Source organism: Sinocyclocheilus anshuiensis, unplaced genomic scaffold, assembly GCF_001515605.1.
Source record: "Sinocyclocheilus anshuiensis isolate Anshui unplaced genomic scaffold, SAMN03320099.WGS_v1.1 scaffold4, whole genome shotgun sequence".
Lineage (NCBI taxonomy): Eukaryota > Metazoa > Chordata > Actinopteri > Cypriniformes > Cyprinidae > Sinocyclocheilus > Sinocyclocheilus anshuiensis.
In genome coordinates, this window is record NW_015554075.1 from 1,067,996 (window position 1) to 1,083,282 (window position 15,287).

At 37.7% G+C, this 15,287-nt stretch overlaps 1 protein-coding gene across 1 annotated transcript in view; it reads right to left on the reverse strand.

Moving 5' to 3' along the window:
- cdh24b (cadherin 24, type 2b) overlaps positions 1-15,287 on the reverse strand; it is a 159,425-nt gene that overhangs the window by 19,807 nt on the left and 124,331 nt on the right. Inside the window, exon 7 of the mRNA XM_016461039.1 lies at positions 2,415-2,671. Coding sequence (XP_016316525.1) covers positions 2,415-2,671 — 257 coding nt within the window. The remainder of the gene's footprint in view (positions 1-2,414; positions 2,672-15,287) is intronic.

The following is a 15,287-nucleotide window of genomic DNA, read 5'->3' on the forward strand; positions in this document are numbered from 1 at the left end:
CACTGTTAATTTTTTTGCTCTATGGTACATCATCTTTAATTTAATAGCATTAGAGCAGCTCCATTGCAGCGGCTTAGTACTGTAATCACACGCTTTGCTGTAATAATGCAGGGAACCACTCATTATAAATCTCCTAACTGTGATATTTTCAGAAATAGAAGTCGCGTTTTTTTTTCATCTGAAACGTGCTGCGATTTATATTCCAAAGCTACTCATATAATGCAGAAACACTCAAGCAAGCAAAACACGCGCAACGCGTGCATGTATTTGTACCGGTGCAGAATGAGAGGGACAAGTACAGCCTAGCGCATTTCACACAGGCTGCTAGATTCACTTTCGCCAGAAAGTCACGTAGGATGAAAATAAATGATGTTTATAGTGAATGCCCCTATAAATGGTCTTATTTTTCCAATGTAGTTTTAATCCAGATGATGCGTGTGCTAAGTGAGTGAACATAAAAGATCACACAATAGAAGTGCGCGCGCTCTCTCTGTCTTTCTCTCTCCCTCCCTACCGTTAAGTAGGCTAACTTGTGCATTGTTTTACTTACTTGTTTTTGGCATATCCGAACGAACTACAAACTTTCCAGAAAGGTATATTCCCTCGACAAGCTCGCGCATCTGCGCCGCCGCACGCTCAATCCACTCAGCGTGCTTTGCTTATCAGCATGCGCACATCAGCTATACAGGCGTTAATACTGAATGTTTAACATTATATTCATTGCATACATATACTTCGTAGACATCCTTAATCTCCAATAACTCCATTCTGCTGTCTGTTGTCGGTGTTTCTTTGTCTGAATATGGCACTTTTATTTATTTTATTTAGTCATTTAGCAGACACTTTTATCCAAAGCGACTTACAACTTAGGACAACAGAAGCAATCAATTGTAGTATTAAAACAACTAAAAACAGATCCAAAACTAAAAGGTTAAACTTTATAAATACTACTTATACACATTTTAAAAATAAAGAAATTAAATAAAAATGACAAATGCATACAACAAAATTTCAAAACTTAACATTTAAATGAAAAACAAAAGATAAGGCTAAAAACAATTCAAAATATTAAAGAACAAAAGGTATAAGAGTATAATAATGATTCTAACATAACACTAAGCCAAACACCAAAAAAACAACTACATATATGTCATGGACTAATGGTTAGAGAGTTGGACCTGTAACTCAAAGATCGCAGGTTCGAGTCTCGGTACAGGCAGGGGAGTATTATGGGGAGTGAATGTACAGCTCTCTCTTCTGCCCTCAATACCATGCAAAAATGCCTGCTCACTGCTCTGTGTGTGTGTGTGTGTGTGTGTGTGTGTGTGTGTTCACTACTCACTCTTGAGTTTGCACTTGGATGGGTTAAATGCAGAACACAAATTCCGAGTATAGGACACCATACTTGGTCACTTTCAAGAAAGTCACATTATGCATCAATTGGACAAATGTAAACTGCTTGCATTTGTTTGTAACAAGGTCTAAAAAAATACTCACTTATCACATGCTGTGTGGTATCGGCATTTGGTATCGGGGCATTTTAACAAGTATGAGTACAGGAGCTCAGTATCGGGCTCGATCCCTAATACTGAAGTGTGGTAAAATACTTGAAGACTGATTTTTTTTTTTTATATATATATAGGCTTTATAGACAGATAAGTTGAGAGTGACTCTTGAAGGACCAGCACGACATCCTCTTGTACCACGCTTTCAAGAATTTATCTTCCAGAATCTGGCGGCTGTCATCTATATATATCTATATATCATATATATATATATATTTGTTGTAGTTCACATTCACCACTAGAGCAGGGTTATTATAGCTAACTAAAATTAAACCGTACTTTTTTTTTTTTACTTGAAATAAAATAAAAATGAACAAAAATAAAATAAAATAAAATATTTAAAAAGTATTATTTCTGCTAGTTGCCAAAGAAACATTTCTCATTTTTAATTTAGTTTAATTTGATGTATTAAAATAACTAAAACCAAAGTAATGATTAATTAAAACTAAAAAAATGAGTGAATAAATAAATAAAATAAATATAAATAAATAAAAATACATAAATAAAATTATATAAAAAATACAGAAAATATATAAATAAAATATAAAAATATATTTTTTTATTTTTATTAAAATAAAATATTAATAATAACTATAATAACTATAATAGTAACTCAGTGATACTAAAATAAAACTACACTATTGAGGTTAGCAAATTATGACGACTTCTGCTTCTGAGAACCCCGGAAATGTGAAAAGGGTCCATGAGCTCAGTGAATATTTTCATCCAAGATGGTGCATGAAGTCATTTTATACAGAACTTAACAGTACTAATAAATACTTTCATATACTACATTTAATAAATACTACAAACACTACATTCAGTGTAGTGTAAGAATGCAGCCTGTACCTGATGTTGTTTGTGAGCCCCGTATCTGGGTCCACGGCACTGACCCGTCCCACTGTGCAGGCCGGTGGGCAGTTCTCAGACACATCCATTCGGTAGCGTGCCCGTGAGAAATGAGGGGGCTCATCTGCGTCCAGCACGGCCACTCTGATCGAAGCACGGTCTTTAAAGGGCCCACGCCGAAGGAACCGAGGGTCCACGATGGGGTTCAGAACCTCCACTGAGAAAGAGTAAGAGCTGCGGCTCTCATAGTCCACTGCCTGTAAACCAAACAAAAACATGAGTATGAAACATAAACGTAATGACAAGACCGAAATGCTCATACTGTCCACATGAGCACCACAACTGAACATATCACACTCACCACATGTCACAGCCCATACCGCACACATTAAATAATCACTGATGGATTATTAAATGACTCTATTGGACATTTGCTCAAACCAGCAGGGGGCCCTGGTGAACTGCAGAAACAGCAGTGTTGTTATTGCGAAGGGTGCTTTCACACAAGCACTTTTGGGGCGCACCCTGGTTCGATTGACATCAGAGTTCAGTTCGTTTGGATGATGTGAACGCTGTCTTCCGAACTCGGGTGCGCACCCGCGAACCGTACTCGAGTCCGCTTGAAAAGGGTGGTCTGGGGTACAGTTCATGTGAACTCTGGTACGGTTCGCTGCTGATGTGAACGCAATCGTACTAAATCGTGGAAGTGAACCGCTATTAATTACGTATTATTTGATAAAATAATAAAATTATATTTGATATTATTTGTGTGTGTGTTTTACTCACTTTCCTGCCGAGCATGACTGACGCGCTGCAAATAGAGAGCTGTATATCTAATTTCTGTTTGCCTTCAGCGTTCCTTAGAGCATTTGCAGTACATTCGTAAACTCAGACATAAGTGCCGTTATGTACCGAAGCTTTGTAAACAAAACGAACGGTTCAAAAACGTAACTATATAAAAGTGCAGAGAGCAATGTTATGCATTTGCTGCCTTCTCCTGCGCCGTCGTTACTAAGCAACGGGGTAAACGGCTGCTGGCTTGATGACGCAAACGAACCGGGGTTCGGACCCAAATAAAATAATATGAACGCAGCACGGCACTGACCCGTCCCACTGTGCAGGCCGGTGGGCAGTTCTCAGACACATCCATTCGGTAGCGTGCCCGTGAGAAATGAGGGGGCTCATCTGCGTCCAGCACGGCCACTCTGATCGAAGCACGGTCTTTAAAGGGCCCACGCCGAAGGAACCGAGGGTCCACGATGGGGTTCAGAACCTCCACTGAGAAAGAGTAAGAGCTGCGGCTCTCATAGTCCACTGCCTGTAAACCAAACAAAAACATGAGTATGAAACATAAACGTAATGACAAGACCGAAATGCTCATACTGTCCACATGAGCACCACAACTGAACATATCACACTCACCACATGTCACAGCCCATACCGCACACATTAAATAATCACTGATGGATTATTAAATGACTCTATTGGACATTTGCTCAAACCAGCAGGGGGCCCTGGTGAACTGCAGAAACAGCAGTGTTGTTATTGCGAAGGGTGCTTTCACACAAGCACTTTTGGGGCGCACCCTGGTTCGATTGACATCAGAGTTCAGTTCGTTTGGATGATGTGAACGCTGTCTTCCGAACTCGGGTGCGCACCCGCGAACCGTACTCGAGTCCGCTTGAAAAGGGTGGTCTGGGGTACAGTTCATGTGAACTCTGGTACGGTTCGCTGCTGATGTGAACGCAATCGTACTAAATCGTGGAAGTGAACCGCTATTAATTACGTATTATTTGATAAAATAATAAAATTATATTTGATATTATTTGTGTGTGTGTTTTACTCACTTTCCTGCCGAGCATGACTGACGCGCTGCAAATAGAGAGCTGTATATCTAATTTCTGTTTGCCTTCAGCGTTCCTTAGAGCATTTGCAGTACATTCGTAAACTCAGACATAAGTGCCGTTATGTACCGAAGCTTTGTAAACAAAACGAACGGTCCAAAAACGTAACTATATAAAAGTGCAGAGAGGAATGTTATGCATTTGCCGCCTTCTCCTGCGCCGTCGTTACTAAGCAACGGGGTAAACAGCTGTTGGCTTGATGACGCAAACGAACCGTGGTCCAGACCCAAATAATATAATGTGAACACAGTCCAGCGGGGGCAGGGGGAGGGGGGGGCAATCGAACTCGGGTTCGGACCAGGCAAGCGAGCCAAGTGTGAAAGCACCCTAAATAAAACTTAGACTAGTTGTTTTTGTTAAATGGGAAAAAAAAATACAATATAAATATTACATGAAAAAATCCAAGAAATAAATTCAAGCTGAAATACTAAAACGGAAATAAAAATAAAGGTAGATCGAAACAAAACAAACAAAAACAAAAATGACAAAAGCACATAACAATTACTAAAACAAAAATTCAATTAAAACATAAAATAATATATAAATAAAAATATTCAAAATATTAATGAATTCAATTATAATATATAAATAATACCAAAATAACACTGAGCAAGAGTGCATATTTACTATGACCGTTTTTTTTTTTTATTATTATTTTTATTTTAATAATGATTGTTTATGCCAATAACCAAGCAACTATAATTATTCCTATAACTATAATTATTCTATAATTATAATTATTCCAACTATAATTATTATTATCATTATTATTTAATAATATTATAATATAATAAATGTATAAACAATATACATTATATACATTCATGTATAAAATATATAAAATACAGCATAACTTATTTATTATTAATGTTTATTAATACACAATAATTGTCACAATAAATATAACTGATTGATATATGAATATGAAATATTAGCATATAAAAATTAATGTTGATTAAAACATTAATTATAATAATTATAAAATAACAATAATATAAAATAATTATAATTATATTAATAATACATATTAATGTATCAATAAATATCAATAATGCTGCTCAGTGTGAGGGAAAATCCTTGCATAATTTAAGCCAGCAAGTTTCAAACAACATTAAAACTTCAACCAACAGAATCTATTACAGGAAAATAAAATATAAAATAAATTTACTTACTATAAGATGCAAAAAGGCGATAGAACTGAACTTAACAACATGAAGACAATTCTTGGAGCGAAGCAAGAAAGAAGCCCATCTGCTATGATAATACCTAATCAAATTTATATGCTTTTGGTGATGTTGCTTGTGTTTGTAATATATGCTCCTACGATAGCAACTGCATGACCTGGAAAGGCTGTTAAATTACAGTGGATAGAAACTGATGGGATAGTAAATAAAGCAGCCAGTTTGCTATGCAAGTGGAAAATGCTGTGGAAATGAAAATGTGGTGCAGATGGATCTTTGACATGCAGTTTAAACTTGAAGTGAGCAGTAAATAAAAGTGGATCGCTCTGACTATAATCAATGAAGCTGTCTAAACCACAAACTAGTTTTGTTGAGTTGCTTTCAGCAATAATCCATGCCCAGGGCATGTCAATGTCACACCCCAGCCCTGTCGACAATGACTTTGCTTCTGAACTACAAGCCACTGTACGGTATTCCAAGAATAGCCTAATTTGACAGACTTTAATTACAGGGTTTTGTGATTATCAGAGTCTCTTGAAATGCAATCACGCTCTCTGATGAGGTTGGCCATGATATTAGCAGGATCAGGGCCCGGCATTTATTGTATTGTGACGAGTCATGGGATCTGGATCTGGATCTGGCACTGGGAGGGTTGTGTGTGAAGCTGGCACACCAGGAATGGGTAATGGGCTTGTTTTGGCAAGAGCAGCTGGATTGGGTCTCAAAGTCGTCAGAAATGACTGGCTCAATATGACGGTCACTTCTGTTATCCTCTATTCATCTGCACACACACACACACACACACACACACACGTTCACACACACTTGGCCACTCTCTCCTAATGCAAGACCAAGTTGAGGTTGGAAGGAGTCAGTGGGGCACACAATGTGTTTGGCCTCGGTTTCCTCTGACAGGCTGAAGGACAGACTGAAATGAGCTGAATTAAACTGTGCTGACTGGAGGACATCGGGTCACTGTGGTCACTACAAATCTCTGCCACTTTCTATCACACCAGAGTTGGACTCTTCATCTTAAGGACTCTCATAAACATGGTCTGGGATTCATTACTTGGTATCTTGGCCTGGGTCTCAAAACTACAGGCAATGATCTTGGATTATGGTCAAGAGACCTCAAGAAGTCATTCATAGAGGTAATTAACTCAATTGTAGTTCACTGACGTGTACAAAGAATTAGCAGTAAAAAGAAAGTCGGGTCTAAAGTTGCTTGAGGGTTAATAAACGATGACATCATTTTATTTTTAAGACCGAAAAAGGCAAATATTGAAATATTTCAAATGAAAAAAACAATCTTTTTTTTTTAATTTATCATATTTAATACAACAGGCTTTTTAGGCTCATGTAGCACTCATAATTGAGGAGGGAAAATATGAAAAAAATATGAAAATACATATCAAGTATGATACAGAAGGGTTATTAATTCATTATACTTGCATTACTCTAATTTAGTTTCAAAACAAAGCCATTAATCCTTCACTTTTCTGCAAGAACAGCTTCTCTGAAGGCTTTTTATTAGACGTAACATGGCTGCAGGGATTTGCTCCCATTGTCAGTGAGGTCAGGCACTGATGTTGGGCTATGAGAACTGGCACACAGTCTGCGTTTCAATTCACCTCAAAGGTGTTCAGTTAGGTTCAGGTCTTGGCTTTGTGCAAGTCAGTCAGGTTCATCCACACCACACTCGGCAAATCATTCTTTATGCACTTTGTGCCAGGGGCAGACTGGGGCTAAAAAGTGGCCCTGGACTTTCTGGCACAGAGCAGCCCACCACACTCGGTCCACAACACACCACACCATAAATCCACCAGCTAACATATAACACAATTCAGAAATAAAAATGCTATCTATTTTTTTATTATTGAAATTATTATAATTAACATTAATGAATGACTGGCATACTTTTTTACATTATAATTAGTCATTTCTGGTTTATATGACAAATAGTAAATAATTTAGAAGAATTTTTACACATCTCTTTTACAGGGACAGTTTAATATCACTAACGTTAAATACCTACCATAATATCAGTCCATATGACACAATGCTCTGCTTAAAAGACTTGGAATGTAGTGCAGAATGTGGACTGTTTTTTATGGTGCCTTTCTATTGGTCCTTTAGAAATCATTCTAATATGCTGATTTTCTGCTCAAGAAATATTTCAGATTTTGGGAGTCAAAAAAACACACAAACAAAACCAAATTAAACCCTGCGGCTCGTGACGATACATTGATTTGTAAAGACACAAAACGATCGGTCTGTGCAAGAAACTGAACAGTATTTATATCGTTGTTTACCTCTGATTTTCACCGCAATGTCCGAACTGTCTGTCCTGAGCACATTCTCAACAGCCGGCGCCTGACACGTCTTCTTCATCTTCTTGCTTTACGGCGGATCGCAGACTTATAAGTGTATTACCGCCACCTATCTCTCAAATGGACCTTTGACACTCTATCTACAATCTCAATTAGGTGTGTCAATGGTCCATTTAAGTCTGCGATCCACCGTAAAGCAAGAAGAAGAAGAAGACGCCTCACGCGCCTACTGTTGAGAACGCGCTCAGGAGGACGCGCCGAATTTTCATTTTTGGGTGAACTATCCCTTTAATACTTGAATTCAACAAGGTTGCATTAAATTGATTTAAGTGACAGTAAAGTTATTTATATTATTACAAATGAATTATATTTCAAATAAATGCTGTTCTTTAACTTTGTATTCATCAAATAATCATGAAAAAGTTGAAGTATCACAGTTTCCACAAAACTATTAAGTGAAAACAGTTTTCAGTAGGCCTACTGATAATAATGAAAACCATTAGTAATAGCTTAACTGATCACAAATAATTACTGATAATAATTAGGCAGCAAAACAGCATATTAGTTTGATTTCTGAAGGAACATGTGACAAGGAATAAATTACATTGTAAAATATCTTTAACAGAAAACCAATCTTAAGTGTAATATTTCATATTATTATTTTACATTAAATGAATTCGAATTTTTTACTCAAATGGGCCGCGCGGGCCATTCGTCTGGGCCAATGGAGGAATATAGTCTACGTACACTTACTATAATTCATTCTTTATATATATTTAAGCAATGGGCCGGCCCACATTGTACAGCGGCCCACCGGGAAAACTCCCGGTGCTCCAGATGGCCAGTCCACCGCTACTTTGTGCACAGTGACATTGTCATTCTGGAACAAAAAAGGTCTTCCCCAAACTGTTGCCACAGAGTTGGAAGCACACAACTGTTGCATTATATACAAATGATTCAAAAGGTTTAGGGGTAAGCAAGATTTTTTTTTTTTCCTTTATATAAATACTTTTGTTTAGCAAAGATGTATAAAATTGATCCAAAGTGACAGTAAAGACATTTATAATGTTGCAAAAAAACTATTTCAAATAAATAATTTTTAACTTTGTATTCATCAAAGAATTGTGAAAAAAAGTATCATGGTTTCCACAAAAATTATTAGGCAGCACAATTGTTTTTAATATTGATAACAATAAGAATACGTTTCTTGAGCACCTAATCAGCCTATTAAAATGACTTATGAAGGATCATGTGATACTGAAGACTGGAGTCAAGGCTGCTGAAAAATCAGCTTTGCCATCACAGGTATAAATAAAATTTTCAAATATATTAAAATAAAAAACAGCTATTTTAAATTGCAAAAAAATAGATGCAGCCTTGGGGAGGATAATGAGACTTCTTTCAAAAACATTTTAAACAATCTTACCAACCCCAATCATTCGAACAATAGTGTACCTGCTCACTTAGACCAATACACTCTACTATGAATCTATAACGTGCAACAAGAAAGAAAGATTAAAGATTTAAAATGACTCAGTAGGTAGGGGACAGTTGAACAGAAATGAAGGTGAGAAAGAGAGAAAGAGACCAAAAAAAGGGACAGAGTCAAGCCAAGAGAGAGGAGGAGGGATAAATGGAGAGAAAAGGTTCCTAACAGGAACCCATTAGAGGCAGAGAGAGACAATCTGTCTGAGGAGGAGAGATGTCACTTACACTGTGAGCACACACTCATCACCCCATCCCTTCCTCTCTCACATACTCAATCACTCAGTCTCCCTCCCTCCCTTTCTCATCACTCGCTCTACGCCCCTCCTAGTGAGCGGCGGTCTGATACTGACATCTAGAATACACACTCATCTCTCTCTCACACCTGTTTATAATAAACCTGGCTCTAAAGACCAGCCTGAATTGAATTCACAGGCTGCTTTATGCTAGTTTCATGCTGGTCTAGTTAGGGGACTTTTTTTATATTTAGAAGATGCTTTTATCCAAAGTGTAGTTGAAGGTTAAATCAGTAAATTCTCCTTCTCTCTCCAGTTTCACTTTCCAATTTCTCTTTTAAATGACTCTCCAGTGGAATAGCAATTATGGGAAATTAATTAGGCTCTCTATATATGGTCCACTATTCGGCTATATTCCATAACGCCATATGGCAGATCATATAACTTTTCAAGCATTTGATCTTTGGAGAGATCTGAAATTAGATAGACGTAGCTTTGAGGAAAATATGTACACTAAAAAGTTTCGTTTATTTATTTACATAATTGTTTTTTATGCTCAACAAGGCTGCCTTTATTTGATCAAAAATACAGTAAAAACAGCAATATTGTGAAATATTATAATTTATTTTATTCTAAAATCAAATTTATTCCTGTGATGGCAAAGCTGATTTTTCATTGATTTTCACATGATCCTTCAGAAATCTTTCTAGTATGCTGATTTGGAGCTCAAGAAACATTTCTTATTATTATCAATGTTAAAAATAGTTGTGCCGCTTAATATGTTGCTATCATGATACATTTTCCCCCAAGATTCTTTGGTGAACAGAAAAGACTGCCTCTGCGCGTCTCTCTCTACAAACAATTAATTACTTCAAAAACAGCGATTTTACCCCCTCATTGCTAAGGAATATAATGTAGTGATCTAGTAACTAGACTATTTTATTAATAAAAATTGCGGGAATGCGTTGACAACAAGTTTGTGTGTGTGCGCACTGTGCTGCATAATTTGCGATCTCCAACTCTCTCTCTCTCTCTGTGTGTGTGTGTGCTTGGAACTACCTATGCATTAAACGGTTTTACTGCATACCTGCCAGCCAATCAGAATCCAGTATTCAGACAGACCATGGAATAAATATATATATATAACTTTATTTAAAATATGTCTCTCATTCCCAAAGCACTACAACACAAAAATAATAAATCCATCTCACAAAAGGATAAATTAAATCACTGAGACAAAAAGTTTAAATGAATACAATTGAACAGAGGGCTAAATTGCTCAAAATGACAATAGCATCATCTGTCTCCATATTATTTTGCCCCCACGCAAATGCTCACAAATACAGTCACAAATTCATGGTTTGCCCTCAAGACTGGCGGTATGCCACTGCACATATGTGTGTATGTGCTCGTGTGGGTATTTGGATCTATTCTCTTTGTGAATTTCTGATTTCGCCCTGTTTTTCTTTCTGTGCACACACATGTTGGCTCTGTGCTCGAAATCCTCCAATTTGTCCTCTGCATGTCTTTTGCATGCAAATGTATGTGCGCAACTGCATTCATTCAAAGGTGACAGGCAGTCTTGAATCAGGTTGTCTTCCTGACACCTGATTCACAGCCGCTCTCTTTCTCTCCCTCTCCCTTGTGTTTTAATACGACTCTGGGGCTTTAAACCCAGATTAGCTTTGAAGCAATTTACACACTACATTCTAACAATGTACTGCTTCCCTGCACTCCCTCCTCAGTCTCCCATTCATTCCTTGCGTTCTTAAACCTTACAAGCCCACATCTTCAAGTCCAAAAACCAGGTTTGGATTCAATATTCCACCTTGACATCAATACTGGTTCAAAACATTTCATCCCTCCAATTCTTTTCCTTCTCACTATAATTCTTACGCTTTTTCCCACAGTCCTTCATTGCTCCTTCAATCACGATTTCATTCGATCTCTCCCTCTTTGTCTCAGAGAAGATTAACGCAATCTCTCCTCTCAGAGAGAAAACAAACCGATAATCCGGACAGCACGACAGGTTGATGACCGTGGATTAGCTACACGGTTAAAGTGAGAATAACTAAGGGAAGTCAGATTTACAGCATCCACAGCTGTTTCTAAAACCGACACAATGAATGACACAAACAACAGCAAGGTCATGAGTCTGATTCTCAGGGAACACACATCCGGGTACAAATTTTGCCTAAGTGATGCATGCACTGCATAAATGTAAATATAATGCAAGATTTGAACCTGCAATCTTCAATTCTGCATCGCAGATATTTACAAGAGGAAATTAATGTCCACCGGCCTATGTTTAATTCATAGCATCCTATTTATTTGCAAAGGAAGGAAATGTCAATCACTCAGCTCAAACCTTCAAATTGTTGCACCACTAGGTGGCACTGTTGGAAAGCTGTATAGGACTATAGGACTACCGTTACAAAAAGGTGTTTAATGCTACTTTAGCATCAGTCACTTTAAGGACAGTTGGATGTACAATACTGCCACAAGAGATCACAGATGTGGATCTATTGCCGGCATATTAAATATTCAAATGTACACAGGCCTCTTCCATCATAACCCTGTGTAATGTAGCTCTCTCTCTCACACACACACACACACACACACACACACTCAAACACATAAACACAGACTTCCAGCAATCTGCATACGCTTAATCAGAGCAGCATGCCACCCACCAGCCCACACAAACACACACACGCCGGTCTGTCTGGATAATTATGCCTCTGAAAATTCACTTTGTGTTGATTAGTCTAAGAACAGTGAATAATGCTGTGTAATGCCAGCGTGGGGACAAAATGTTAAACGAATAGTTCACCCAAAGATTAAAACTGTCATCATTTACTGATCCTCACGTCGTTTCCAACTGTGTATGACTTACTTTCTTCCGTGCAATACACAAAATAAAATTCCTGAAGAATATCCTGAGCACTGCAATGAAAGCGAATAAAATGAATGTAATTATGGTGGGCTTTCTAAGTATGATTAAAAGTGTTCCATACCGCTTATTTTATAACTTTTCTGAAGCCATACAATAAATAGCCTTATGTGAGAAACAGGTCAAAATTGAAGTAATTCACAAACGTGTCATGTGTCTCACTTCTAATACACCCCTTACGAAAAAGTAACCATGGTTTTATTGTTGCAAAAGTGTAGTCACCATGTTTTTTTGGGGGGCGTATTGATTACCATTTGTATAACCACAGTTTTACTACAAATACCATGGTTAAACTATGATTAGTGTAGCAAAACCATGGTTAATTTGTGGTTACCATGGTTTAATTAATAACCATAGTTTTTCTGCTTTATTTGTGGTAAAACCATGGTAATTTTCGTAAGGGACGCTAGTGCATTCTTGCGAGTTTATAAGTAGTGCGATTCCCGCGTAAGTTAATACAACCGGATCTAATTTCAGAAGATGATTTGTACCATCACTGTATATCGACTTTCCTTAAATGTATTGAGAAAAGCCCTGACAAATCTGACTCAACTCGACTTGAATAAATTACACTTTCGAATCGAATCTTTTCAAGGAATCGGTTGATCCAATGCACAAAACACACCTGGCCTGAATGATTCATATAAGAATTGGTCTGATTCTCCAGTTCAACTCACAGACTCAATTGATCACATCAGTCAACAGCTCTCTGGAGAGGAAGATTAAGAGTGAATAATGATATAAATGTCGATCTACTCGTTAAGCAAAGCAAAACATAAGTCTTTATTGCACACAAATGGTATGGATTACTTTTATGCTGATTTGTGTCATTTTTCAAGCTTTAAATCTCCCCTTCATTGTAATTGCATGCAAAAATGAGTGGCTGGTAAATTATTCAAAATTTCTCCTTTTATGTTCCACGAAAGAAAAGAAAGTAAAACGTGGTTTGGAACGACTTAAAGGTGAATAAATGATGGCAGAGTTGTGAACTAAACTTTTAAATACTCACAATACTTAGGCACATAGAGTAGCACCTCCCCAAAATGAAACCTACAGATTTACACTTTGTTCCTTTCCTTAATCCCCAGCTCAAGGCATTTTTCTCAAGGACAAAGAGTTTTTGCACTGTTTGAGAATCAATGAATTTCTAAAGCGCCGCTCCACCCTAGGTTTTTAAAGCGCAGAAATGACCGCAGCACATAACTAACATCCCTCAGGGGAGAGAGGGAGCGAGGGAGACTCTGCAGAGAGAAACCCAGCACTGCTGAGATGAAATGAGTGAGCGAGGGAGGGAGAGAGGTCGCAGTGCAGCTTTACATGGAAACAGTTTCTTCTCAGACAGGCAGGCATGACCCAGCTTACCAAAAAGGGCCTGACTGACCCATTCACACACTCAGCCTTGGGCTTTGTCCTTTTTATCCGCACATCAAAGGTCTCTTCTTCTTATCTGCAAAAGGCTTCTTTCTTCAGTACCTTTCATTTTTATAATGTGCTCCTTTTTTGTCATCACATGGCTTGTAATTCAGGGCAATATTAACACAGAGGGAGCAAAGGTCATGTGTAAATGAGAGTAGTCAGTATGTGTGAAAGAAAGAAAGGGTTTGTACCTGTCTCTGTCAAAATGATCAGCTTAGAGATGAGTTTCCATGCTAGTCTGTGTTGGTTGATATTAATGGTTAAGCTTAGAGTCGGCATGAAATCAAAATTGACAATTCTTATTTTTTTGATGGAACACTGTAGTGTTTATAATAAATAATTTATCTGTGCACTTCATAGTTTTTTTAATTCATGTGCCCTCGTAATCTTTAATCTAAAACGTTTACCTCCCCTCCCCTTCAAAACGACTCCTCTACTCTTCCGGTCACGAGCTATGGCACAAGGGCGGAGCTATCTGGAACTGCCAGCAGCTGCAGTGAGTGACGTTTGGAATAAATGACAGGGGGAAAAGCTGAAGCTGATGCTTCACTTTATAGCACTGACACCAGTCATAAGAGAGTACGTTACCCTTAAACATTGAAAAGATATTAGGATATTACGACAACATTACTCTTAGAACATCGCAAACAAATTATTATTATTTTTTCATGAATATGACTTAACCTGATGGAGGACGCGCTCAGTCATTCAGGCAGTCTCTCTCTCTCGCGCGCACCGTTTAGGCATGTTTTGTGCCGTTGATCGTTGTCGTCATCCTCAATAAAAAAAAACATTCATTCATGCTTGGGTGTCGGCGGTGAATCCAGTGGAGAGAAATCCCCCACCACTAACTGCAAACTGGCATTCAGATCTGCCTCCATTTTGTTGGCAACGCCCCAACTTCCAACGATCCAATCAATTCCCGAAGGATGAAATCAAGTCCCGCCCTCTCATTTCAGATGCCGTTTCACTCGGATATACGTCACAGCAGAGAAGAAAAGACAATTGCAACTTCCGTTTCATGCCGACTTTAAGGATTGAGGAATATATACTGTTCCAAATGCGTATTACTTATTTCCTTCTTTGTAAATTCTGTATGCAAATAAAGATATCCAAGCTGTTTTTCTATATGAATAAGAATATAGACTTGGACTGTCCAGGTCCAACCAGTAGCCACGTTTACATGGACACTTTTTTGTTTCAATTGGAAACATTTTTAGAGCACAGTGCTCATTCATTTTTGAGCAAAAAGCAACTTAGATATTCAACAAAATATCTTCATGTATTATGGACAAAAGAAAGTAAAAGAGGGTAAATAAATGATGACAGAACTTTAATTTTGGGTTAAACTATGCCTTTAAGCATCCA